Genomic DNA, 27,170 nt, shown 5'->3' with positions numbered 1-27,170 from the left:
GAAGGCAGCGTTGACCATGAGGGGGAATCCTAGGCCTCAGAAAACAGGGGAATCCCTTCTCATATACCACTTCACCGCCCCCCCCCCACTAGGCCCCTATACTTGCTTATGAAATTCTTATGACAGAAGGTAGGTTCTCATTTTCCTTTCTCCCACTTCTGCTGGGTGCTGGAAGAATTAATTAATACTAACATAACCCATTATGCAAGGTCTGAATAGGCTGGTAAAGCCTTAGAGGTCTCAGGATTCATTTGTCTCTCTGTAGTTTATACTAACCATACTGGTGATCGCAGGCCAGGCTGTGTTATCCAGCACCTGCGCACCCGTGTTGCACACGTATTTCCCTCTCACCGCCTTGCCCCAGAACACGATGCCCCTGTCGGCGGCCATATTTAAGAGTGAAGAGAAGAACCCAGTTCCGCAGTGTCCACCTCGGCTGGATGTCCAGACCATCCAGCCCGTGCTCTGGAGCCGCATGCCCAGCAGCTTCCTGAAGGTGGAGACGGAGCGGGTGAGCGAGCGCCATGGCTGGGTGGTGCAGTGCCTGGAGCCCCTGCAGATGATGGCCCTCCACATCCCCGAGGAGAACAGGTAGTGGAGGGGCCCCCAGAGGAGGGGCAGACCTGGCAGGCGGCAAGGAAAGGGAAGGAGCAGCATCCTCATGGCCAAGGGCTCTGCTCAGTCCGTTGACTTCCCAGAAACTTCAGTTTCTGTCTCCGCTTCTCACTTTCATTCTTCACTTAGACATAGGATATTCGCTGCAATATGCCTGCCACAAGCCTTCACCGTGGCTCCGAGTGCCTGCAGTCAGGAACATTTCCATCCCTTTAATTAAAAACTCCAACGTGACCCTGAAATCTATGTTATTAATGACAAGAATGGGGAAAATGAGGCATGCCAGCTTGCTTAGAGAAGCAAGAATGGGCTCCTGGACCCCTCTGGTTAAGGAGTACTCTTGGATTATGGCCTCTGTTCAATCCCAGCAGTCTCACTTTCTGGCCGTGGCCTTGGGTAAATAACTCATGTACCTTGCCTCCGTTTCTCATGATACAGTAAAATAAATGACCACCCAAAGGACTGCTGGGAGAAACAAATGAAACTGTGTAGGTAAAATCCAGTCGAGTTTCTGTATGTAGTAAGAATTAAATAAATTTTATTGTTAACATATCACCCCTTGATCCGTTGGACGAAAAACAAAGTAATGGGGGGTGGAAGGATTTGACACCTGTGTGGCAGCCGTTTAAGTATTGGGCTGGGTCATGGACCGTGCAAGGCAGACTAGCCGAGGGAAGGAGTGGGAAAAGACAGGGGTCCAGCCAAGTAAGTCAATTGCAGAGGGGGCTGAGATCCATGATGTGGAGCAAGACAAAACAGAAAATTTAAGCAGGGCAGAGACTATGGGCCCCCACAGATGAGGGAGCCACACACAGATTTCTAAATAGGCTTCTCAGGTCAGGAAGGAGAAAGTGAATTGATTATGCCCCCTGAAATCAGGTGGGAAAGTGTTTTCTCTCTGGACAAGAATGCACGTGTGTTTGTTGTCAGAGGAGGGAAAGCCCCGTGGATGATGGTAGATTGGAGATGGTACTGATGTTGTAGGTGACAGATAGACAGAGGGCTTCACCCCCATCTTCTAAGGAGCTCTTGTCAGAAAGCAGATGTCCCCCTTATACCTACAAATAAGAGGACCAAGTCACCTCTATCACATACCTGAAGGTTTGCAGTTTTCCAGTTGGGAGGTTTTCCTTAATAAGGAGGACTTTCATATTTGGGAAACCAGGTCTTTAAGTCTTTCAGACTTTCCAGACTCTTGTAGTTAGAGAAGGAGAATTATCAGGAACTGGGTTATGGACCAGAACTGAGAAAGGAATGATGACGTGTGAGGGAAAGTGGGGTAGAGGCTCTTTCATCCTTCTGTCCCCTCTGCCCTCGTTGAGTTGGGTGCAATCTCTGGGGATTCAAAGAGAAGCACTCCACTGAACTCGGGCATATTTCTCCCCGTGGAGTGGCTCACTGCTTGTCCCCCCACAGGTGTGTGGACGTCCTGGAGCTCTGTGAGCAGGAGGACCTGATGCAGTTCCATTACCACACGCTGCGACTCTACAGCGCCGTGTGCGCCCTGGGAAACAGCCGGGTGGCCTACGCCCTGTGCGGCCACGTGGACCTCTCCCAGCTCTTCTACGCCATTGACAACCAGTACCTCCCCGGCCTCCTCCGCTCTGGTTTCTATGACCTGCTCATCAGCGTCCACCTGGCCAGCGCTAAGGAGAGGAAGCTAATGATGAAGAACGAGTACATCATTCCCATCACCAGCAGCACCAGGAAGATCCGTCTGTACCCAGACGAGTCCAAGAGGCACGGGCTGCCAGGGGTGGGCCTGAGAACGTGCCTCAAGCCAGGGTTCAGGTTCTCCACCCCTTGCTTTGTGGTGACCAGCGAGGAGCAGCAGAAGCAGAGCCCTGAGATCCCCTTGGAGATTCTCAAGACAAAGGCGCTGAGCATGCTGACGGAGGCCGTGCAGCACAGCGGGGCTCACATCCGGGACCCCGTGGGTGGGTCTGTGGAGTTCCAGTTTGTACCTGTGCTGAAACTCATCGGGACCCTGCTGGTCATGGGGGTGTTTGATGACGACGACGTCCGGCAGATCCTCCTCCTGATCGATCCCTCTGTGTTTGGGGAGCACAGTGTGGAGACAGAGGATGGAGCAGAGAAGGAGGAGGTGACCCAGGTGGAGGAGAAGGCAGTGGAGGCTGGGGAAAAGGCCAGCAAGGAGGCTCCAGTCAAAGGCTTGTTGCAGACCCGACTGCCAGAGTCCGTCAAGCTGCAGGTAACTCAGTGCAGCCAGGTTCCTGCCCTTAAAAAGAGCTGCGGACGGTGACAGTGCAGCCTGGAGGGGAGGCTGGGGTTCAGGGCACCAGCCTCAACCCCGGGTGTAGCAGTGACGCCGAGAGAGCATTTCGCTGGTCATGCTTGTTTCTGACGTGAAATATACTCCCTAGGTCAAAAGAAAAATACTAATCCTTACCAATAAGGCATGTGCTTTACTTTTAAGATTTATTTATTTATTTGAGAGAGAGTGCAAGCGAGCGTAGGGGGGAGGGGCAGAGGAAGAGGGAAAGAGAAACCCAAGCAGACTCCACACTAAGCATGGAGTCTGACATGGGGCTCGATCTCAGAACCCTGAGATCACAACCTGAGCCAAAACCAAGACTCAAGACACCCAACCAACTGTGCCACCCAAGCGTCCCAAGGCATGTGCTTTAGAATTGTTTTTATGGAACTAGTGATGGATTGGCCCTGATCTCACTTCTTACTTTTGGGACTAAATGGCTCCTTGGTGAGATCTGTCTGGAAAGGGGGAGGAGCCTTTGGCTGTGGAACAGACCGGAGGAACTGGCTCATAGGGCGGCCACACTTATCACCTGCTCTTATTTGTTGCCATGTTCTGATCACCGAGCCTATGGAGACCTGTTGCCCTGGCATTCAGGTCAACGGCTTTCTGAGCTAAGGAAGAGTCATGCTCACGTAAAGCTGCCCCCTTGTCATCCCCTGGGAAACCTCGGCATTTCCTAAGCGTAGTCTTACCAGGTGTAAGCTAGCATTGGTGATGCACTGAAGATGATAACTTTTGTCTTCTGGGCAGTGAGATAAGAGAAATGAAAATGAACAGAGCAGAATAGACTGTACCACAGAGTCAGGCTGGCTCGGGCATCCCTCAGCCACTTAGCAGCTCTGTATGCTTGCCAAGTCAGTAGCCTACCAAGGCCTTAGGTTTCCAATTTGTAAAATACGGATGATGATATAATAAAACATAATATTCAACTTTATCATTATAAAACACAGTATGAAATTATTTTATCATGAAACATAATAATCTCCAAATGACACTCTCTTACCCAATGTGATGGGATTGGCAGGTGGTCAGTCCAAACGCTGCGTATAGAGAAGGATAACAAATTTTACCCAGTACCTTCAACAGTTTTATTAACACCTGTAAGTGTGCTCTTCTGATGTGGAGCCAAGACCTCTTCTTGAGTGTGAGTCCCCGGCTGGCGTGGAGAGGCCTCCCTTTTGTGTCAGTGACACCTGTCACACACAGCTTGATGTGCATCATGGCCTGTTGGGGGGTCTCTAAGAGACTGTGGATTTAGAGCTAATTGGAAAGCAACCCAAGCACAGACTATTTCTAGAAACTAATGATTTCCCCCCAGTTTTTTGTAGTTGTCTAACTCACACCCAACTTTTACTTTTTTTTTTTTTAAAAAAAACAACTTGCCTTAGGGTGCCTGAGTGGTGCACTCAGTTAAGCGTCCGACTCTTGGTTTCAGCTCTGGTTGTGATCTCAGGGTTGTGAGATCGAGCCCCACATCGGGCCCTGCGCTCAGCACAGAGTCTGCTTGAATTTCTCTCTCCCTCTCCCCCTCCCCCCCACAGGTCCTCCCTTTTCTCTAAAATAAATCTAAAAAAAAAAAAAGAAAAGAAAACTTGCCTTTCACAGATGTTCCCTAGTCATTCACCTTGGTTGTCCCATTTCACCGGCACACGTTCCTTCTAATTAAATGTTGTCACTGTCATCACAAATGTGATGGGCATGTGCTCTGGGTCTCAGTGCACCCGGCAGAGGCAGACCTGTGCAGATAAGCCAGAGACTGTCCTGCTGCCTAAGAGCACACCTGCGTCAGGGGCTCTGTGGTCTGTGCCCAGACCGCCTGGAGACTGTCTGTTAATCATGCGAAAGGTGAAGTGGAGATGGGTTAATAGAACTTCTGCTTTAATAAAAACACCTGGAACACACTGAGGTTTAAAGAAGGGAGTATGGCAAGTGCCCAGCACGGAGTCTGGCAAGTCGTGCTGAGTTGTGGCTGTTGTGCTTCTTATTAGTAAAGGTTCGAATAGTGATAAGATTAGTAACAGTAACTGTCCGAAAGAACTAATGCCAGAAAAACAGTGCCAACAAACAAAAAGAAAGAAAGATGGAGAGAGGAACCAGAAGTCTATAGTACCCATCATCCAGAGCCAGAAGATGTCAGGAAGGATCCAGAACTCACCTGTGCAATTCAGTGGTGGTTTCCGCATAGAGGTGAGAGCCATGGAAGAACTCTCTTAGAAATGCTGTTCTCCCTCTCCACAGGCTGATTTATTCTGTCTTTGGTGACCTCATTTTCCTGTTTTTCGCCGGGCCTTAGGATAAAGAGCTGGTGTCTGGATTCAGACTGACTTGGATTCAAGTGATGGCTCTATGGTTACTGTGTGACCCGGGGCAAGTCACTTAGAGCGCCTAAGTCTCAGTGTTACCCTCTGTAAAATGGGGATGCCAGCTGCTTCACCAGTGTACACCAAGTATTGTTAAATTAGCATAAATACACACTTGTGTTGCAGATGTGCGAGCTCCTCAGCTATCTCTGTGACTGTGAGCTGCAGCATCGAGTGGAAGCCATTGTCGCATTTGGCGACATTTATGTCTCCAAACTCCAGGCAAATCAGAAGTTCCGCTACAATGAGCTCATGCAGGCCTTGAACATGTCCGCAGCGCTGACTGCCCGGAAGACCAGGGAGTTCCGCTCCCCCCCACAGGAGCAGGTAAGAACCTCTTCCTGAGCCTCCGTGCCATTCCTCTGGAAGAACTTGAACCTCACGGAGCAGGGCACATGAAACGCTTATGTGCCTGGGGCGGCCATGAGAGCTGTGGGTGATTAAATGATCCAGCACAATGCCAGGGGACAGGCCTGGTCTTATGCTAATGGCAATGAGAAACATCTGCCAGTTATCTTAGATGGGGAAGAAAACCCATCCCAAACTGCACATGGGCACGGCGTCCTCCCCTCCCTTGCTCACTTGCACCTGTTCCCTATCACTGAGTCAAAGACCACATCACTGTCAGGATCCAACTTTCACAGCAGCAGGGATCCGCCATTAGACAAATGTCTGTCCAGTCCTGCAGAAGTCACGACTGTCTGTCAGATCAGACCATGGTCAACCCTTCCCGATGAGTGGAGGTACAGTCTTCCTCATCTAAGTGTCCTACAGCCCTTGCCCCATGACCATGACCCTCATAAACCTCCCAGCCCCCGGAAGCTAGGAGAACAGGGCTGGGCAAGTGAGGTCCCTTCTGTGAGGTGTTGTCTTCAGTCAGTACCCCCACCTTGTGGTCAGCCTTGCCCAGGTGGGAAGGCTGCTTTGAAGAGACGGAGAGCCCTTGTGAGCAGCTTGCAGAGGACAGGACAGGACAGCTGGTGGAACAGTAGTTTGCATTTGTCCCACTGCTTAGCTGTTCCCGTATATCCTGCAGACTGCTTGGCCCCAGCGCCCTCAGTGTTCCAAGCAGAAGATCTTTCAGTGAAGAAATTTGTTTTCGGTCTCTGAAACCAGATCTTTGGATCTTATCTATATTGAATAAGCAGCTTAGCCATAAATTGTTGTCAGTATAATTACCACCATTTGGTATAATGGTACAACTAGATATTTATATTGGCTTAAAAATGAACCACATCTCTTGGTTTTTAAAAGATTCACTTGAATGATACTGGCCTTGAAAAAAGTAGGCAGAGCTTCTCATCTCTTTGCTGGAGGCAGAATGAGAAAGCCCTTTCAGTGGACGGGAGGAGGTAATACGCATCACGCTGAGCGCTAAGCGAGGTGCAGTGAGCCTGAATTACTCTTGAAGGCTTTACAGATGTTGTCAGGCTGCCTTTAGACTGGCAACAGGTTTCCCATTTTGTTGGGCAAATGCTGACTCGTTTTGTGAATAATGGGAAGGGAGAACAAGGTGGTGTGTGGTCCTGTTCTGGCTTCCCCGTCACTGGCTGTGTGGTCTTGGGCAGTTGCCCTTCCACGTCTCGGTGTTTTCAGCTGCAAAACAAGGGTGTTTGTATCTCCCTCCCTCCCTTCTCGTGAGGATCCCATGAGATAATACATTTAGATTGCTTAGCGGGATACCTGACCTACAGTAAACATTCTGTACATGCTGTCATGAGCTTCCGTGTTGGGGGATCTGCATTTGCCTCATGTTCTATGACCTTCTGCCCGTGGCTCACTTCTACCAGTGAGTAGAGTGTATGTCTGTTTCCTGAGGCATCTGCTTAACCCAGCTAGGATACGTTGTCTGTCTAACACTGTCCTCGTGGACATAGCTTATGATCCTGGCTCCTGGAAGCGCCATGCTGGCTCCACCTCTCCTCTCCCCTGCTGCCTCGTTACCTTCTTCTCTGCTGTCCCCAGGGCCTACCAGCACTTCCTCCTTTAGCCTTCCCAGTAATCCAATGGACCATCATTTCAGATTTGTTTCAGACATTTGTAACTTGAGAAATTCTTCCCTAAATGTGTTAAACCAATGACTCTTGGGCCGACCTCAGAATCTCCAGAAAGACTTAATAAAACAGATTGCTGATTCCTCCCCCCTCCCCCGCCCCCCGGGCTTCTAATTCAGTAGCTCTAATGTGAGGCCCAAGAATTTATACTTTTAGCAAGTATCCAGGTGACACTGATGCTGCTGGTCTAGGAATGAAATGAAAGAAGGGACACCAATTGCTATCAAATTCAGCTGTCCCACCTACTGCCCCTCTCAGTATTCATTTCTAGAAGGAACCTACTAGCAGAGCTCTCTAAAAAATTCAGAAATGAATATCAACAAAGGAGAATTTAGAGCAATTTCAGGAGATGGCAATGCAAAATCACTTGGAAGATTGGATGCATAAGTATTAGAATTTTAAAACCATGATATGATTCTCTCATCCTTCTGTAACCTTTGAGGTGAAAATGAAGGTTTTCAGGCTTATATTTATGTAGTATAGAGAGATGAAAAAAAACCTATACTTGGGGGTTGTTACCAAGTACAAAAGTAGGCAAAACTAAGATCAGTTCGGTGGCTGTTGGCAAATTAGCCAGGCATAGTCAGTACGCCTTTGACTTTAAAAAGGGCATCATTAAAGTGTATGCCGTATGGAGGAGAAAATTCAGCTCACTCCCCAATTTGGTTTTCTGCCCTGCAGGCTGGTGGGCCCCAGGTTCCCAAGTGTTCTACCTAAGGAATGATCTTTAAGCAAAGAAATTAATTTTTGACTCCCAAGCTAGATCTTCAAATCTTATTTTTATTTAATAAACAACCTATCAATATATGTTAATATAATTACCATGTTTTAACACCGTGGAACAACCAAACAACCACAAAAATTACTTTACTAACCTGTTTTGTGGATATTATTTTATTACAAACAGTACTTCTACCTACTTCCAAAAAATTGTTTGCAGTAGTAGCTTTAAATAAGAAATAAGGGGGGGCACCTGGGGGGCGCAGTCGTTAAGCATCTGCCTTCGGCTCAGGGCGTGATCCCGACGTTATGGGATCGAGCCCCACGTCAGGCTCCTCCGCTATGAACCTGCTTCTTCCTCTCCCACTCCCCCTGCTTGTGTTCCCTCTCTCGCTGGCTGTCTCTATCGCTGTCGAATAAGTAAATAAAATCTTAAAAAAAAATAAGGATCTTCCTAACAACATTAAATATGGTTTTTCATGGTTTAATAAAAGAGATTGTGAAGTTTTTAACCTAGAAATCCTAAACAGAAAGTACCTTTGCCTGGTATTCGGGTTACCCTGCCTGAGGCAGCGAAATGGACAACATCTCCTCTAGCTTTGCTTCTGTCCCCCAGATATTCACTGACTTGGGGTCGTGGGTCTTTGGAAAGAATTGAGACATTCCCAGATCTGAGCAGGAAATGAATGACTTCATTTTCACCAACTTGTCATTAGTCTCTGATAGCATTTCTTTAATTATTGATGTAGGCAGCAAAGCAAATACGTGACTTTTCCATTAACAGAAATTGCCTGGTTTTTTTCATGTTGTATTATAGTGGTTGTCATACTTTGAAATACCATTTGCATTCATCATTACTTCAAGATCACAGTGGAAATGAGACCTGCCACTAGATCTTTTTGTCTAATGAGTTAATAAACAAGCACATATGTTCCTATACCACAGGTTTCTTTTTTATGGTCTTGATAACTAGATTTCAGTATAACTGTTTCTTTATGTAATTTTCTATATTTTATGGTATGTATTCAAAATAATAATATGAGAAATAATCAGGGTTTCAACAGACCATCAGAATGGTCCATGGCGTAAAAATAGTTAAGAATCCTTGAGACAGGGGTGCCTGGGTGGCTCAGTTGGTTAAGCGTCTGCCTTTGGCTCAGGTTATGATCCCGGGGTCCTGGGATCGAGCCCCGCATCGGGCTCCTTGCTCAGCAGGGAGCCTGCTTCTCCCTCTCTCTCTGCCTGTTGCTCCTCCTGCTTGTGTGCTCTCTGTCTAACGAATAAACAAACAAAATCTTTAAAAAAAAAAAAAAAAAGAATCCCTGAGAAAAAACTATAAAGAAAACGATGATAGTTTACACGTTAAAACGTACATGTCAATAAAAAAGTCCTATAAAGTTAAAAGCTCACTAAATCCCAGGAAATATATTTGGAGTTTATGTTACAAAGAGTTAATAGTCTAGGGATGTGCAAAATACCAATTAATTTTTTAAAAAGAAAATTACTAACAGAAAAATGGAGGAGAAACATGAACAGGAAATTTATAAAATATGAAATAGGGGCATCTGGGTGGCTTGGTTAAGCATTCGACTCTTGATCTGAACCCAGGTCATGATCTCAGGAGTTCAAGCCCTGTGTTGGGCTCCACAGTGGGTGTGGAGACTACTTAAAAAAAAAAAAATGGTCCTTAAGTATGGAAAAACAAAATTCAACCTCACCAATTAAATGCAAATTAAAGCAACAGGGATATGACATTTTTCACCCATTAAATTGGAAAATATTTGAAAATGTGTTAACTCTCATTACCGTAATAGAGATGGCAAAGTAATACACACTCTTATATAAAATTGGTAATAATGCAAATTGTTGTGAGCCTTCTGGAGGGTGATTTGGCAATTCATATCAAAAGCCATTAAAATACGGAAATCTTTTGATCCAGTCATTTAGCTTCTAGGAGTTTATCCTAAAAATAAAAAGGATCAGAGATGTGAACAAAAATTATATAAAAAGAAATTCAAACAAACTTTATAAAGACAAGGAAATGGAAACAATTTAAATATAACAAATCATTAATTTTATGTACATTTTCATTAGTTGCTATGCATCCGTATGATCAAATACAGTGTACCTATTAAAAATCAGTAAAATAAGAAAAGGCTCAAGATAAATTGTTAAGTGGAAAATCAGACTTCAAAAATGTTTAGAGTATGATCTCAATCTGCACACATAAAGACTGGGGGATACTAGCTGAATGTGGTTTTCTTTGGGCAGTTGGATCGCAGTACATTTTCTTTAGGTATTTCCAAATTTGGTGCAATTAATAAATAACCATTATAATCAGAAAAAAGTGAAAGCTACTTTTAAATGTTGGCCATCTTTTCTTTTTAAGATTTTATTTATTTGAGAGAGGGAGAGAGCATGCGCACACAAGCAGGGGGAGGGGCAGAGGAAGAAGGAGACTCCCCGCGGACCAGGGAGCCCAACGCAGGGCTTGATCCCAGGACCCAGGGATCATGACCTGAGCCAAAGGCAGACGCTTCACTGACTGAGCCATCCAGGCGCCCCTGTTGGCCACCTAAAAGAATTTGAGTTGGACAAAATTGGCAAAGAATGTTAGGTGTCTAAGGCAGGATCTGAGTTCTTTGACCAACACTGAGAACCAACTACCCATTCTTCTTTGTCCCTCAAAGATCAACATGCTTCTTAATTTTCAACTGGGAGAGAATTGCCCCTGCCCAGAGGAGATCCGGGAGGAACTCTATGACTTCCATGAGGACCTTCTTATTCACTGTGGTAAGCTTCTGAGATGAAAGCTATTTCAAAGACAAGTCTGTTCCTGATTCCTCCATTAGAAGCTAGTGAGGGTTGGGAAGAAAGTTTTCTATTTAAAGGTGCAGTTAACCCTTGAAGAACATGGGTTTGAACTACATGTGTCCACTTAAAATGTGGTTTTTTGTTTCCATAAATAGAATACATGTATTTCTCTTCCTTATGATTTCCTTAATAACATTTTCTTTAGCTTTCTTTATTGGTAGAATACAGTACATAATACATATAAGATTTTAAAATAAATGTTAGTTTAAAAAATGTGTGTGTGTGTGTGTGTGTGTGTTGACTGTTTATTATTGTCAGTAAGGCTTCCCATCAAGGGTATGTTATTTATAGTTAAGTTTTGGAGAGTCAGAGTTCTATGTGGATTTTCCACTGTGTGGGTGAGGGGCACCCCTAACCCCTGCATTGTTCAGAGGTTAATGGTACTATACTAATTGCTCAAGAAATTATTCTGCCCAAACTACTTCGGTCAGAGAAGCTATAGGAAATAATTCTGGCATGACATATGACGGAAACTCCTGAGAAGAAATTTTGTGAGATAGAAGAGAGTGAACAGGATTTCTGAAGAAGGAAAATAATCCATACTTATATAAACCTCCCCCACTTGACTTAGATAATTGGACCCTGTTCCCAGCTGAACCAAGATTCTGATCCCCTTTGCTTCTTAGCTTTGCAGTGATATAAGAATGATAACTTCTTCCTTAAAGATTTCTAAGCCAGCTGTCCCTACTTTAATACATAATTGCTGATTTTAAATGATTCTCAACATTTGTGCTGCTTATGCATGGGTGGATTGACTAATGTATAAATAATAGATGGTCTTTTCATTTGAAATGACTCAGTTAACTTTTTCTTTCTAGATACTCCAGAGCCCTTTTGGAGTATAGGTTAGAAAAAGTTAAGTGTGGGGTTTGAAATTACTTGATGTTCTTATACACAAGAAATCATCGTTTTAAAAACTTGTCAAAAGACATCATAGAGGTAAATACTTATGGGGAACTGCCTATAGTATCTTTAGAAGGTTCCAGAAGGGTGGGAAGCAGAGACTTTATGTTCTTTCAATGATTGGGTGGTTTCATGTACTGTTCGAGGTTTTCACTCTGTTCTGTGCCTTGCTAGGCGTTCCCCTGGAGGAGGAGGAAGAAGAGGAGGAGGACACCTCCTGGACTGGGAAACTCCGTGCCTTGATGTATAAAATCAAAGGCCCTCCCAAGCCTGAGACGGAACAGCCAACAGAAGAGGAAGAGAGATCCCCTAGTAAGTGACCATGCCTTTCAATCACAGTCCTCCCGGCACAGTGCTCTTCTGTGACATAATGAAGGGAACAGGCTTTCTGACAGCGCAGTCGCCAACGCTTCGAAGGAGGCATCTGGGCATTCTTTTATAACTGGTGGTGGTTCCTGTGTATTTGGGGCTATGCTTCTCTTCCGATTTAAAGGACTTACTTTCAGAGTCTTCTGAAACCTGAGGGATCTATTATTTTGGGTCTGCTCTTGTCTAGTTAAAAATGCCTGTAAACAGGTTTCTGTTCCTCTTTGAGGTTTCCATTGTCTTCCTCCTGTAGCCATTGTTGTTTCTGTCACCTCTGCTTGTGGTTCCTTAGCATTGCAAATTGCCTCCACGAGAAAATTAAATAGTGACACAAGGAGAGGAAAAGAAATAGGATGTGGGCTTTGATGGGGGTCAGTTTTGGATTTTGGCTATGATTTTCATAACGTAGCATCCTAGAGGACTTTGACCTTGAGTTTTTAACAACACCAAACCTTGTCCAAGTTCATTTCTGTAAGCCTTATGGTAGACACGACTCCTACCGTTGTGACTCATGTTGAAACAAGACCATAATTTGTTCTGTAGGGCAGTTTACTGTCTATAAACCGTTAACATTTCGAGAAGAAGATTGTGTATTACATATAATCGGGATGCTCTTTAGTACCAAATTCTGCAAACATTTCATTTGTCTAAAGAAGGAATTTCCAAGCTTTAGCATAGTTGCCTTTTATTTTGTCCCTCTTCCTATCCATTTTGGAACATGCTTTCAAATCAGAGACTAGAGCAATAGCCAAGCTGTGATTGGTTTGTCTGAAAACACTACACTGGGGTTCGTACATCTTACTGCCCTTTATATTGACCTTCCATCTTTGTCAGAATATCTCGGAAGGGAAGGCAGCCTCACCATTTTTCCGCACGAGTGCTGAAGCCTCTGGAAAAGTGTGGGGTACATGGCAGCACTTGCACCGGCAACCCTTCCTCAGTGCTGTCCGTCACCATGGAAAGGGTGGGTCTTTGATGAGGACGTGCCAGCAGGATTCTAAGGGCACAAAAATGAGTTTAGATCCCCTTTGTGGTTTCTGCCAAAGCAGAACTAAAAATAGACTGAGCCGACCCATATTACCTGCTGAGAGTCTGTTTTGAAAGTGGATGCTTCTTCCTAACGTGATGTGTCATAACTGGGGGTCCCACAAGGTGACCATTTCATGGTAAATGGAGTCCGATGAACTCACTTGGCTGTGTGAAGTCTCCCTAACTCTAAGGAAGAATGGCGCCCAGGCTCCAGATTGCGGTCTTCAGCACTGCCGCCTCGGGCCTCAGGCAGAAAGACCCTGTTCTGCCCCTTCTAGTAGAAGGTGCAAACGCGGCCGCTCCACTGGGGGACTCCATGTCTTCTCCTCATGCTGCTTCCCTTCCAGAAGGAGAATTGTGAGAGGTTCACATGTTGTGGTATAAGTCTCCTATCCTGGACTTCCAGAAATAAAAATGAAGGTGGTCAAGCTTGTCTGGTTGTCAGCAGATGAGTTCCCTGGCCAAATGTTCCGGAGACAGAAAGTCCCTCACTCAGAGCTGATGTATGAAGAGAAAATCTTGGGAATGGCTTAACTGCCACACCCCCAAAATTGTTTTTAACCAGTGGGATGGAGACAGTGTTTCTGAATACATAGCCAGTTGTGATAAAAGGGTCAAGATACTTTAAAATATTAGTAACTTTGTCCACGTTATTACTTATCTGATTTTTCTTCCCTTGCATTTGATAAACTATTAAAAGTGCAGATAATGACATGGGGTAGTGAATTGACAATTCACCGAATACTTCACAGGTATCAGTTTACTACTGGTGGGTTTTTTCACTCCTCTATTGTAGAGTTGGTGAAAATAGGACTCTGAAGAATTAAGGGATACTTGTTCCTTTATTCTCTCTACCACTACCTAGCTCCAGAACAATTTCCAGGTGACTGAATGTCACCAGTCCAGGGTAACCAAGATGAGTAAGGCTGGGACTTGCCTCACGTTTTCTGACTCTGGCTCCATGCTCTTTCCATTGTCCCATGAAGCCCCCAACATCGCTATTACAAACAGAATGGTTTTTTTAAACCATCATCTTTTTATCTGGCTTACTACACCTGTGAGGTGACTCACAACTACGACTCACTGTTACATGTAGGAGATCTAAAGCCACCAGAATTCAAAACTCTAACATAACAAAGTTGACCAAGCCAGAGATTCACACTCACAGTTGTCAGGGTAGGGGGTGCAGTCTCTCCTCTATGAGCAGTTGGTGTCAGCCAGACAACCTGCAGGAAAAGTTCAGCTTTTCGAGGCAAGAGGAATCCACAGTGTCCTGAACCTCGTGAGAATCCTGATAGCTGGCTCAGAGTTACGGGGAACTGCGTAAACTAGTGAAAGCTGTTACAGTCTTTGTCAAAACATCATACGATAATGAAGAGGTAGGAAAGATCCAACAATAGCAGCCCGCCATACTAAGTCACATTTCTTTGGCATATCCCAATCCAGCAAATTCCCAGGAAAATCTTTTGCCTGTTAGTTCTAAGCCAGGGCTTCTCACACACTACAGTGGAAGCAGGGTTTCCATGAATATAAATCTGTTGCCACTGAGTTATTCCTCCAGAAGAGACCAACCAGCGACTTCCGCTAAATTCTGAAATTAACCAAATCAAGATCGCCTGCCACCATACAGCTCAAAGTCGGTGCACTCCCGATCTGTCATTCCCTGAATGCTCTCTCCGTGGAGGTTTTTCTATCATCTTCTCTCTACAAAGAAAGCTGCCACTTGTGTCTGCTCTTGCCCCATCACTGAGTGGCCTGAGAGCCCTAACCGAAATTTTCTCCCGCCTGAGTGCTGCAGCCTGTTGAGTGATGCAGAGGACAAAAGTCTGCTGCTCGCCACAAAGATAAGTCCGGGGCCCAGCACAAATACTTGCCCACAAAATGAGACGGCTCAGTGGTAGGTCCATCTGTGGTACCTGGGCAAAATTTGTAAGCCTGGTCAGAGTCTCTCCAAACAGCCTCCCCCTGTGACGAACGTGCAGACCCACCTTCTCCATGAAGTCTTCTTTCAACCTCATCCTCCATCCTTCTTCCCCCACCATTTCATGGCATTTCTAAAAGGGCACGTATGACCTTCCACCTTGCGTGGAGTATCTCTGTCCCTGTCTATTTTCTTTACTGTCCCTGTCTTTGTGCTCGGACCGTATCTTCCCTGCTTCCACATTTAACTCTGCCACAAATCTGACCTCCAGTGTAGGTTAGTCATGGGAGACTCATGAAGATGAAGAAAATGAGGACCTTATAAACAATGGAGGAAACAGGTATAGACAAGAAACTCGATATAATCATGAGTTTGGATATGCTAAAATAAAAGTGTAGATAAAATACAGCAGGTGGCCAGAGAGGAGGAGTTGGCCAGATTCCATAAAGAATGTGGATAAGTAGATAAAGTAAGAAGGGAAAGACATTTTTGATGAGAAGAGCTGCTTTGACAAAGCCCCAGGCAGAAAAGTCCAGGTCATATGCCAGGAGTGGCAACCAGGTGAGACTGGTTGAATCCTAAGAGGAATGGAATGGGTAGAGTGGAGGGCTAGGGTGGTGTTAGGACTGAGTGGCTTGGAAATCCAATCGTGAAAGTACATTCAGCCTTAGAGTGTGACATGTAAGTCATCGCCATGTATCTTATCCTACCTGGCCTTACAGGTGCAGGGAGGGGGGTTAGCATTTACCTGGTAACCACGGAGTCCTGAGCACCGTGTGAAGCCATCATGTAAGTCTCGCCAGATGCAGTAGATGAAGTAGGCGGTTTTATTCCTATTCGATAGTTGAAGAAACTGCAGTAAAGACAGATTAAGGAGCTTGGCAGGGTCACACAGTGGTGGCACGGAAGTTCGAACCTTTGTCCACCTGAGTCCACCTGTCAGCGTCTTTATTTATATAATAATGTCTTGCCCTCCCCCCCACCAGGCAGTGGCTATGAAAGGTCCTTGAAGACCAAATGATTCATTTACTCAACAATAGTGAGATAGTTACCAGCATAAGGCTCTAGACTTAGGCTACGCGGTCTTAAATTCTTGCTCTACTACCGAATATCTGTGAGATGGAGCATGTGGCAACTTCTCTGTGCCTCTTTTTCACATCTGTAAAATGGGAAATACCTTATTTGGTTGACATGAGGCATAAGTTAAAAATCCAAAATGCTTGTAAGTGTGCCTGGCACAGAGTACGCACTTAATATTAACTATTTTCGGCTATTGAAATGTTTGTCAATGACCCCCTGTATCTCAGGCACTGCATGAGGCCCCAGTCAGCTCTGCTTTAGCAAGAGGCGATCCAGAGGGTCGCAGTGCAGGGTCGTCGGGGGTGTGGAGGCCCGCTGGGATGTCACTGCAGTGCTCTAGGTGAGAGCTTCTGAGGACTCAGATAAGTATGGTGCAGTAGGCAGGATGATGGCCCCAAGGAGGTCCACGTCCTAATCCCTGAAAAGCTATAAGTTTAAATGGCAAAGGGAAATTTAAGGTGTGGATGCAATTAAGGTGGTTCATCCGCTGGCCTTCGAATAGGGAAGTCTGGATTACTGGAATAGACCCAAAATAATCACCAGGCACGGTGCTGGGCACTTGCCATCGCCTCACCTGATTTATCCTCACAGCAAACAACTAGGTACAGTGACAGCCGGGTGCCCGTTTTGCATGCCAGGCCAACAAAGAGAGCAGCAAAAGAATTAGGACAAAGTTCCTGCAGGAAGTTAGAAGGAGGCCCAGACTGGGGTCATGTTCCATACGCAGGGCCCACACTCTTTCAGAGCACCATGCAGGGGTGCCCTGGCCGGGCCGTGGGGCTGGAGGGACAGGACTGGGGAGCGGTGACCTTGAGGATATGCAGCCTGTTGCCCACCCCATCCTCAGTTTCTTCTTCAGACTGAATACACACAGGAACTCAAATAAAAGTGATTCAGTTACTTTCCCAGCAGAGTACAGACAGAGGCCGCCAGTCCCGAGCCCATCCCCTGCACCCCGAGTTCATGTCAGGGATTCCCCTCCGGAACACATGAGCAGCTGCAGCTGCCCTCTGTGCTCTTTTCCCCATCGTCATCATCGTCGTCAATGGTCATTTAATCGCGGGAATGTTTTTGAGAAAGTGATTATGAGGCTGGTTGACTGATTTCAAAAACAACAGGCTAATTATCTCCATATGATAGATGCGACCCCAGAGAGCCGCGGAGCTGACTGGCGGAATCGGGCCAGGCTGCTGGAGCGCAGCGTGCGGGTGGCGGGCAGGATGGCCTCGGGGACTTAAGGGGTGTCCAGCCCGCTGGGGAAGCAGTCCTTCCCCACTTGTCTCCACCTGCGCAGATGGGGAGGCTTGGGCCAAGGCAGAAAAGCACTGAGGAGGGACATTTAGAAATGGGTTTAGCAGAAATATACATCGGCCACATGACTGTCCACGCAGCCTTCCCTGAGAGCCACGTTCAAGGCTGCCTGATGGGGCCTGTGGGTCCACACCCTTGTGTGTGGGGGCTCCATCTCCTGTACTCCTTCTCGGGTGCAGCACTCACTGCCATGGCTGCCTCGGCAGACCACCTATTTACAGGGGTCTTTCCTTGTTTCTTAAATTGGAGCGTTTGCCTACATAAGAGATGAAGTGAGGATTGGGCTAACATGGCCATGACTGTGGGGAAACTTGGTCCCTGCCATACCTGTCTTTTCTTACACAGTGGTCGCGTGGATTAAATGCTAATTCAGCACAGGGTCTGACCCACAGGAAGCTCTTAGTGAATGTTGGTACTATTATTGTAATGAGAAGTAGAAGGTTGTAGCAAGCAGCTTGACCTTTTACCCTATTCCCCCACCAGCGAAGCCAATAAAGGAGACACATGTACACGTCCAAAAATTAAATGCAGAGTTGGGTCGAGCAGGAGCTGGGTGCTCTCGTGGGTGGTCAGCGGCTTGCGGCACAGCCTGGGATGGACCCTGCACTGTCGCGCGCTCCTGGGTCTCTGGCAGCAGTCCCATTCACGGGCCCTGATGACACGGGGGGTACACGGAGCAGCTCCAAGAACAGCACTCCACGCACTGTCTCTACAGGCCTGTCCTTCCGGGTTCTCTGAGAGCCTCGTAACCTTGTTCTCCATGATCCCAGTAACAACCTCGTTCTTGTGAAATGAAGCCTAAGCAGCACTTGCTACACTGCCGGGGCCAGAGAGGCACCGGGAAAGCACACCGAAATTAGCCTGAGGAGTTTTCCAGCTCTCTCAGAGGTGATGGGTTTCACTTTCTTCCTGACCTTCTCTGCTAATCAGTAGTAGGTATTTGGCCGCTTTGCGAAGCAGACCAGACTTTCAGCCCACGGGAAGCTCTGGGGCACAGAGCAGAGGGCATGACACCTTCCCTTTCAATCTTACCCACTAGATCAAGAGTGTGTTAGGGTGCCATCTGACCCCTGACAGGGGAGGGGTCCTTTATCTGTCAGCAATCAGGTCAGTCATCAAAAGGTCATCAGGGTCCACTGCTCATCTCCCCCACATGAGTGATTAGTGGTGTGGGGCGGTGTCTCGACGGTAGCCACTCACTGTGGTCAGTGACCGCTAGATTCGAAGGTTTTGCTTTATTTCTTTGATCTCCGGTGTTAGTAAAAAGCAAGCTGGGTAGCTTTGTAATAGGGCTGGTGGGTATTAAAAGTTGGGGGGTAAAATTCGTGGCGCTCGCTACCTTAACCCAGTGAAGCCATAGGTGTTCATTTGCCATTTGAATAAATTAGTACAACCCTTTCAAGAGCTCCACAGGTCAGGTAGACCTGGAATTCTAGAGTATTAAGCCATCTGTGACTTGGTAGAAGTGGGTAGAGCCACAGAGAGGTAAAGTGACTTGACCAGGGTCACACAGCTAGAACAAAGTAGCCCACACTCTTATCACTACGTCATCCTTAATTCAGCTATTTCAACATGAATTTTATTTTGCTAACTTGATTTTATTGGTGAAGAAATCAAGGCTCTGCGAATGTGAATGATCTTCCTAGCTCAGAGTCTGCTAGAAAAGCCAAAGGTTTGTGATTTTCAGGATTTATTTCTGAAGCCACTTTATTGTTTACTTTTTTTAAAAGATTTTATTTATTTATTTGACAAAGTGAGAGACAGCGGGAGAGGGAACACAAGCAGGGGGAGTGGGAGAGGGAGAAGCAGGCTCCCAGTGCTCCCAGCGGAGCAGGGAGCCCGATGCGGGGCTCGATCCCAGGACCCTGGGATCACGCCCTGAGCCGAAGGCAGACGCTAAATGCCTGAGCCACCCAGGCGCCCCCACTGCATTGTTTAAGAGAGTATCTAGCCAGTATAATATAAATTTAAAGCATTAATAAAGATAACAATTTTTCTGGATTTTGTGTAGCTATAGAAAGTAAGCAGCTCTCAGCTGGAAAAGTAGATGAGTTTAGATTCCAGCAGCCAAGGTTTGGGTCCCAACTCTGTCATTTACTAATTATGATGTTAGGCCAGTTTCTTAACCTCCATGTTTCAGTTTCCTTGTCTATAAGATGAAACTAATGATCTTCCTACCCATGGGGGCAAGGAGTATAAGGGTTCAGTAAAGCAGTGCTCAGTCTAATGTTCCAGTACTTGGAGGTTGGTGTACCTCCCAGCTTCTGAAGCGAATAGACAAGGTGTCGGTCAAAAGAACTTCATCTCCACATCTACCATTTCAGATGCTTTCAGCAAAAAAAGAACAGAAAATCCAACTCAGGTAGAGTAGCCAATAAAAGACTTCATTGACTGGCATACCTGGATGTTAGAGATGGAGCCAGCCACTGGGTCGAGTTAATCCCATGGCTCCGCTCATCCTCCCCACAGTCATTCCACATTCTAGCTTTGCGTTCAGGCTGGCAGCAGGATGGTGGCTGCAATTCTAGGCCTCACGTCCATGTGCTACAGTGTCCAAGGGAAAAGTGACGAAAGTTCTCCTGCCCTGGGACTCAAAGCAAGGACCCTGAGATCACCTTTGAAGAACTTGGTGATGGGCAACTCGTGAACCATTGAGTGTGTCCTAGAAAATAAAATGTGCTGGATGACTTACGTCAGCAGAGCCCACCTGTAGAGTGGGGTTGGGTCAGTTGTCATGGGCCATAAGACAGAGAGGCAGCTCTCTGTACAAAATCAGTACTGTTAAGAAGGAAGAAGGCACAAGTGCATTCTTGATGCATGGTTGGGATATTCATGAGGTCATGATGGCTATCTTCTTTCCCTTTGGTTAAGCAGTGGCTGCTGTTAGAACACAGGCGGTTCTAGCTCTTGACGTCCAGAGGGGAGTACAGGCCAAAAAGCTGTGTCATGGGAAACTAGAGAACATGCCGTCTGTGCTCTGTGTACGGTATCTGATGGACCAGAGAAGTTGTGCTGTGCGTGCCTTCTGCGTATGATGTTGTTCTGGTTTGACACAGCTCGGGGCCAGATCCATGCAGACCTCAGGGTGTCAGCAGCCCTGTCACTCCAGTTGTTTCAGCAAGAACTTAGAACAGCAGCTCTTTCAGGACCCAGCTTCTGCGAGCTCTTCTCCAGCAGCTCTCCAGTCCGATCTGCAGCCTCGAGTATCCTCAGCCAGGACTTCCTGCCGAGGGGGAGCGTATTAGTTTTCTATCGCTGCTGCAATGAATTACCACGAACTTAGTGGCTTCAAACAATACGAATTCATTATCACCCAGTTCTGGAGGTCACAAGTCTAAAATGGCTTTAGTAGTCTTGCCTGCCTTCTGGTGGCTCTAGGGGAGAATCCGTTTCTTGCTCTTGCCAGATTCCAAAGGCCCCTGCATTCTTTGACTAGTGGCCCCTTCTGGTAATGGTATAAGTCCAACCTCTGCTCCTGTTATTACATCTCCTCCTCGGACTCTGACCCTCCTACTTCCCTCTTAGAAGAACTCCTGTGATTATCTTGAGCCCATCTGGATAATTCAGGATAATCTCCCCATCTCAGGATCCTTGATTTAATCACAAAGGCAAAGTGCCTTTTGCCTTATAAGGTAAAATATTCACAAATTCTGAGAATAAGGAGGTGAATATTTGCAGGGCGGGGGGGTCTTTATTCAGCCACCACAGGGAGGAAGAAAGCAGAGGTCAAAATACACGGTTCTTGATACATGGAAATGATCTACCACCTGTGTGGGCCTCCAGAGCATGGACAATATACCACAGGCTGACTTGTTAGTCACCTAGAAGTTAAAAATAAGTGTACATAATTTAGATGCACATAATTATTTTTCTTTTCCCGTTGTAAGTGTGAGCATTATAAATTGCTTTCTAAGTTTAAACTAAGGACAGTGCAGTTTCGTTCACTCACTCTCGTCAACGTAATGAGAAGACGTTTTTTCTTCTCAACTGCCCCAGATTTAGGCGCACACTCACAGGACTCTAACACCAGCCTAGGCTGGCAATCCATAAGCTTTAGGGATTTGCTTTGTCAGTGGCCAACATCTGCTCTTTGATAATAAGCTTGTATTTCAGCACACGATGACCACTTGGACTGTGATCTAAATTTGGAGATGAAAAGAGAAAATTCTTTCCAGACACCAGCAGCCTAAAATTGTAAACCTGCACCGTGAGAAGAGATGCTCTTTTTCTTATTGCAGTCGCCATTGCAAAGCTGGTAATTTGACCATTTAGCAAAGAGTTTTGCCCAGTATAGTGGGTGACTCTGGAGCACTGTCTTGTAAGAGTCACAGAATGCAGGCTTGGGGTCTGACGATCGATAGCAGGTTACAAAATGACCAATGGAAGGAAGTAAACAACTTAGCAGTAAACACTACCTGAGCCCCCAGACTAAGGTACTAAGGCTAACTCTAATTTAAGGACACTTCTAACCCTCTTTTCTCATCTGCAACGTCTGGCTAGTCCACAAATCAAGTAGTGACATAGCTCTTCTTCTTTTCAAGTGTCTTTCAGGGGTCACGTTTCTCTAAACGATACAGTACCTTAGAAATATTTCATTTCTGAGTTAGCCTAAACAATTGTTTAAAATGCAGTTTCTAGATCATAGATTTGATATAATTGAGTAAATGTGACTATCCCTAATTACACTAATTGCAAAAGTAGAGCAAGTAAGAATGTTAATAATTTCTTGAATGAAGCCATTTGTAATTGTCAAGGGAACCACGTGTACATGACTTGGCTTCGCTAAGACATTCTGTTTTCTACGATTCCTTTCTCATCAGAAAACAAATGCTTGGTTAGACATCTTTTTGCTTTTTGAAAAGAACACTATAGCTTTTTAAGAACCCGTTAGCTAAACTATCTAGTGCATTTGACAAGGCCCTCTTGAAACGGGTAAATCAGTGCATGAAAATCCTAGAGCTGTGGGGGGTGTGGAAGCAACTTTATCACGTGTGGTGGGGGATCTGAGTGTGGTCATAAGATATATGTTCATGTTGGAGGGGAATAAAAGGAGGCCATACATTACAGCTAACAATAGTTAACCTCCCCACCCCACCCCTTACCTTTCTCCTGGGGTCTTTCTCCCTTAGGAGTCATGTTTCTTATGCATGGTAAAGTGTCTTTTTTTTTAATATTTTTTTATTATGTTAGTCACCATACAGCACATCCCTGGTTTCTGATGTGAAGTTCCATGATTCATTAGTTGTGTATAACGCCCAGTGCACCATGCAATATAAAGTGTCTTTTTGTCATTGAAGGGCAGCATTTCCAAAAAGGAACTTAGAAAAGCAGCAGAAATGAAATCAGTATTTAGTGATAACTGCTCTTGATACATCTGTGGTGATAAAAGAGGTTCAAATATATCTCAAGAATTGACTCCCTTTGCTGTTTGAAAATCCTACCAAATTTGTCAGCATTCCACCATTGACATCAGAAAAATGTAAAAACTATTTACTACAGGGACTGCATGTGTGAATCAGGTCTTGAAAGAACATGGCATTCCACAAAGTAGCCATAGCAAAGGGTAATGTCTTTCCCGTGAGATCGTTTCATCCATCCCTGGGAGGACCCCTCTTAACTTCAAGATAGAGCTTTTTCTTCCCTACTTCTCTAGTCTCCACGTAATGTGGACCTCTTCGAGAAATATGAAGAGCTTTAGATGAAGGACATGTTGGGGAAAAGGGAGGAAGTTCTGATCATTTCTCTAATTTCTTTGGAATGTTTTTATTACTAGAGAAGTTGTACCTTATGAATTGTCTTATTTCCTAAATGTCTTGGACAACACAGTTTTACCCATTATCTTGTACTTTCTCATTAAGTGCCTCACATGTGTATATCTGGTTTCCCCAACGAAGCTACTGCGGGTAATCCTTGTGTCTTGAAACAGTTGCATGCAGACTACTTACCTCAGTCTTTACCATTCGATGAGTTAGCTCATTTAGGGGTTGACACAACTAGAGGTAACTCAGCTACTCAGATGAGGATGGCAGGCACTTGCGAGTGAGATTTGTCCTGAGGACTGGATACACAATGACTCCGGAAGAAAGCCTTCCGTAGGCAACAGCCCTGGTTTCTAGTATTAATGAGACTAACATCACTGCTGAAGGGTCAGCTAATGTGGGACAAAGAATTAAGCGTGTCCCTCTCTGTCCTGCAGCCCACTTCTCTGCGTGTCCGATTGCGCTGACTGCAAGCAGGCTAAACGAGGCCGTGCAGCCTCAGTGTGAAAGCCACACGCCACCCTCCTCGCTCTGAAGATGACCGAGCTTGCACCCAAATTGGTATAAAGAGGGAAGCACCCAGAGCCCTTCAGGCTGGCAGGGAGCTCCCCTTGGTGATGAGGGAACAGTGGCCGGGGTCCTTCCTGACTGCCAGGATTCAATTTTCAAAATAATGCTGTTTAATCCTCATTTTATTTATCAGGGTGAGGTGTCTTACTCATCTTATACTCACATTTAATCTACCTCCCATCCAGAAACAAACATAAAAGCTTCCTAAGTTGTAGCTTTCCACATTCAGATAGCAGCTACCTGATTGGAACCACACAGCCTAACGGAACAGGGCTCCGTCTTAGCTTTGCTTCCCATCATGGCCGTCACCTCAAGACCCTTTTGTACAGATCAGTGCTTCTCAGCTTTCTGGTCTTGAGACCTTTTACACTCTTAAAAATTCTCAAAGACCTCAAAAAACTTTAGCTTCTGTGGAATATCTATCAATATTACTGAATTAGAATTTAAAACTGAGACATTTTAAAAATCTTTAATTCATTTAAAAATAACAAAAACCCCATTACATATTATATAAATAATATACTTCTGTGAGAAATGACTAAATTTTTCAAAACAAAGCAAAAATAATGAAACGAGTGACATTGTTTTGCATTTTTATAAATCTCGGATGTCTGACTTAATAGATGATAGCTGGGTTCTTATACCTGGTTAATATAATAGGAAGAAAACTGGCCTCAAAGAGATACACCGTTGGAAAGGGGAAGAGTATTTTAATAGCCTTTTTCAGATAATTGTGCTTATTCTTCTTTGATGCTACCTCAAAACTCAACAAGTAGTAGGTTCTCGAAAGTTCCTTGCCGTGCAGAACCTGACACCGCATTAAGGAGATTTTTGTGCTTCGTGTGTAAAAACTCATCGGTCTGTCTTTCATTTGAATGGGGGTTTTACCCACGAATGTTTTTGTAACATAAGGCCTTTGGTCATTGGGAAATTATTGGTTCACCAAGTCGTGCAGAACTTCCAAATGTTGACATATTTCATTATAAAATATTTTCAAAAGCACATTTGTTAATATCAATAATTTAATCAGGAAGTCTTTAAGTCCTGGGAAGCTGTCAACCTCACTGGGGCAGATAAACATTTTCTAAAATTCTAGTTTTCACTTGAAAGCTCAAATTATATTATTGGCAACAGATACTCTCCGTTGTTTTCCTTGAAGCGACGAGCTTGCTCGTTTCATTTATAAGAACGTGTCTGTCATTCACCCAATTCTGATGAACCAGCCTGGTTTGTCTGCCGCCTTTTAATTAAACAGAGCATTCCGTGAGACGAGCAGCCAGTTGAGCGTACAGCTCCGACAGCCACACAAGCCCTTCCCCTCACAGAGTCCTCTGACCTCCCATTTGCCGCGGAAGTGTTGGAGGCATATTTCCCTTTTTGTCCCACAGGAGATTAGGAAGATGCATATGCAAGAGTTTATTAATAATTTTTGTATTTCATGTGGGACATCCTTATGTGAACCTGGCATCTTTCTGGGGATATGTTGATGAAGTTTGGAGTTTGGGGCACCCGCAGTTGTACCCACATTGCTTCTGCACCACCAGGCCAGCTGTCAACACAGTGAAAAAGGCAAATAACATCTTAGAATTATTATGAAAACATGTTTGGCCTCGCAAACTACCTAAAGGGCCTGGGCTCTCGAGGGTCTGCGGACCACACTTTTACTACTACTAGTATAGATGGTGGAAGAGTTAACCTTTATGAAGCTCACAATATTTGCCAGACATGATTATAGGCATTAATGATTTTAATCATCAGCTGTACAGATATACGGAGAGCCTACCACATTCTAGAAAACATTCTTTTTAACCTCTGGACCCTGGTACATTTATGCCGCTCTGCTGCCGGTGTGTGGGAGCTAATTAAAATCTGAGGAATTTTCAATAGCATTGCTGCCAGGGGTGTAAAGCTCCATCTTCTCAGCCCCAGAGGTGTTCAGAGCTTTAGAAATTCATGGACTCGGCCTAGGCTTGCTTGGTGGGTGCTCGGTCTCTAGTGTGTGTCAGGCCACAGAATATGCTGTGCGTTGAGGGCTCTTGGGAGTATTTCCTCCCCGCCGTCTCTCCCCAGCCTTCTTTCTTCCCACAGTTATTTCTTCTCTTAGTTTCTGGACTTCATTTCACAACTTGAAACCCTGTCCTATAAGAATGGATTAAATGTCACGTGTTCCACTGAATTACATCTGCCCATCATAACATGACCGTGAGTCTTGCTTTTTCTGTCAGCGTCTTGGGGCCATGTTTTCATTTTAACTGATCTTTAGCTTGGTCACGCACACAGAATTGTTTATCCCACTCTCTCGTACTAGCCGCAAGGCTGGCCTGGACAGAGAACCCATGGGGTTCTTCCTGCTCCACTCTTTCAGGTAAAGGCCTTTCTCGTTTGCCTTCTCAAGAGGTGTTTTGCTGTAAATGCTCCATTCGCTACAAATGTTGGATTATTACATCACTGTGTGGCTAAGAGCTCACCCAAATCCTGAACTAATCTGAAATCCAGGTTAAGGGGACACTAATATTTACTTGGTGTCCTTAGGACTCTGTAAAATTCCCTGTTGACAAGAGGATGGTCCTTGAACTAACAGTTCTGGTTGTTGCTTTTCACGTGTGGCAGGGGCTGTGACGTGTGTGATCTCAGCAGAGAATTTGATGGTTAGTGCAGAAAACCATAATTCTTCCAGGTCGCGAGGTAGGCTGAAGGGGAAATTGTACTTACAGGACTAGAAAAACTTTCGTTGGGTCCAAGAGTGTCTGTTGTGCGGTTTCGTCGTGCTTTCGTTCCTTACCATGACTATTAACTGGGAGAAACAGAAATTCTTACATTTACTTGGCCAGTGAGGAATCCGGTTCCTGACAGGAGCCCAGCCTGACCCGTGAATAACTGATTTCACCCCCAGAAGATAGAGATATTACCTAACCTAACAGATATTAGTCAGCAGTCCCTGCCCACTGAGGTCTCTTAGGAACATCTTTTAACTTTGCTTCTCTCTGCACTGGGGATCCTTTTTTAAGTTTTGCAGCCTGTCTCCCGTCTGAACCTACAACACCCACAGGGTTGATAGACCCAGCAGTAAGTTAAATTCATCCTTTACATCTCGAACTCTTCTGAAGCTTTGGTAACCAAGTTCTATTTTTATATCCTCATGATGAGCCAAGACTGTATGTAGAGCAGACATCTGCCATCTATAATGACATGGAGGTAGGAAACTAGACTGTTAGACGGGGCACTGGCTACCACAGGCACCGATCTGAGCTTATTCCCAGTTTGTTCACTGATGGACGGAGTGACCCTTACTGTCCCCTGAGCTCTGCCTTTATCATCAGGTCTGAGTTA

At 45.4% G+C, this 27,170-nt stretch overlaps 1 protein-coding gene across 1 annotated transcript in view; it reads left to right on the top strand.

Moving 5' to 3' along the window:
• Positions 1–27,170, top strand: part of RYR3 (ryanodine receptor 3) — a 581,277-nt gene that overhangs the window by 415,134 nt on the left and 138,973 nt on the right. Inside the window, exons 35-39 of the mRNA XM_045815782.2 lie at positions 365–591; positions 2,032–2,827; positions 5,380–5,580; positions 10,718–10,820; positions 11,979–12,116. Coding sequence (XP_045671738.2) covers positions 365–591; positions 2,032–2,827; positions 5,380–5,580; positions 10,718–10,820; positions 11,979–12,116 — 1,465 coding nt within the window. The remainder of the gene's footprint in view (positions 1–364; positions 592–2,031; positions 2,828–5,379; positions 5,581–10,717; positions 10,821–11,978; positions 12,117–27,170) is intronic.

The sequence above is a fragment of the Ursus americanus genome, chromosome 36 (assembly GCF_024610735.1).
Source record: "Ursus americanus isolate L20-20 chromosome 36, mUrsAme1.1.p, whole genome shotgun sequence".
Taxonomy (NCBI): domain Eukaryota; kingdom Metazoa; phylum Chordata; class Mammalia; order Carnivora; family Ursidae; genus Ursus; species Ursus americanus.
The sequence above is the reverse complement of the archived record's forward strand: the minus strand, read 5'-3'. Positions and strand labels throughout refer to the sequence as shown.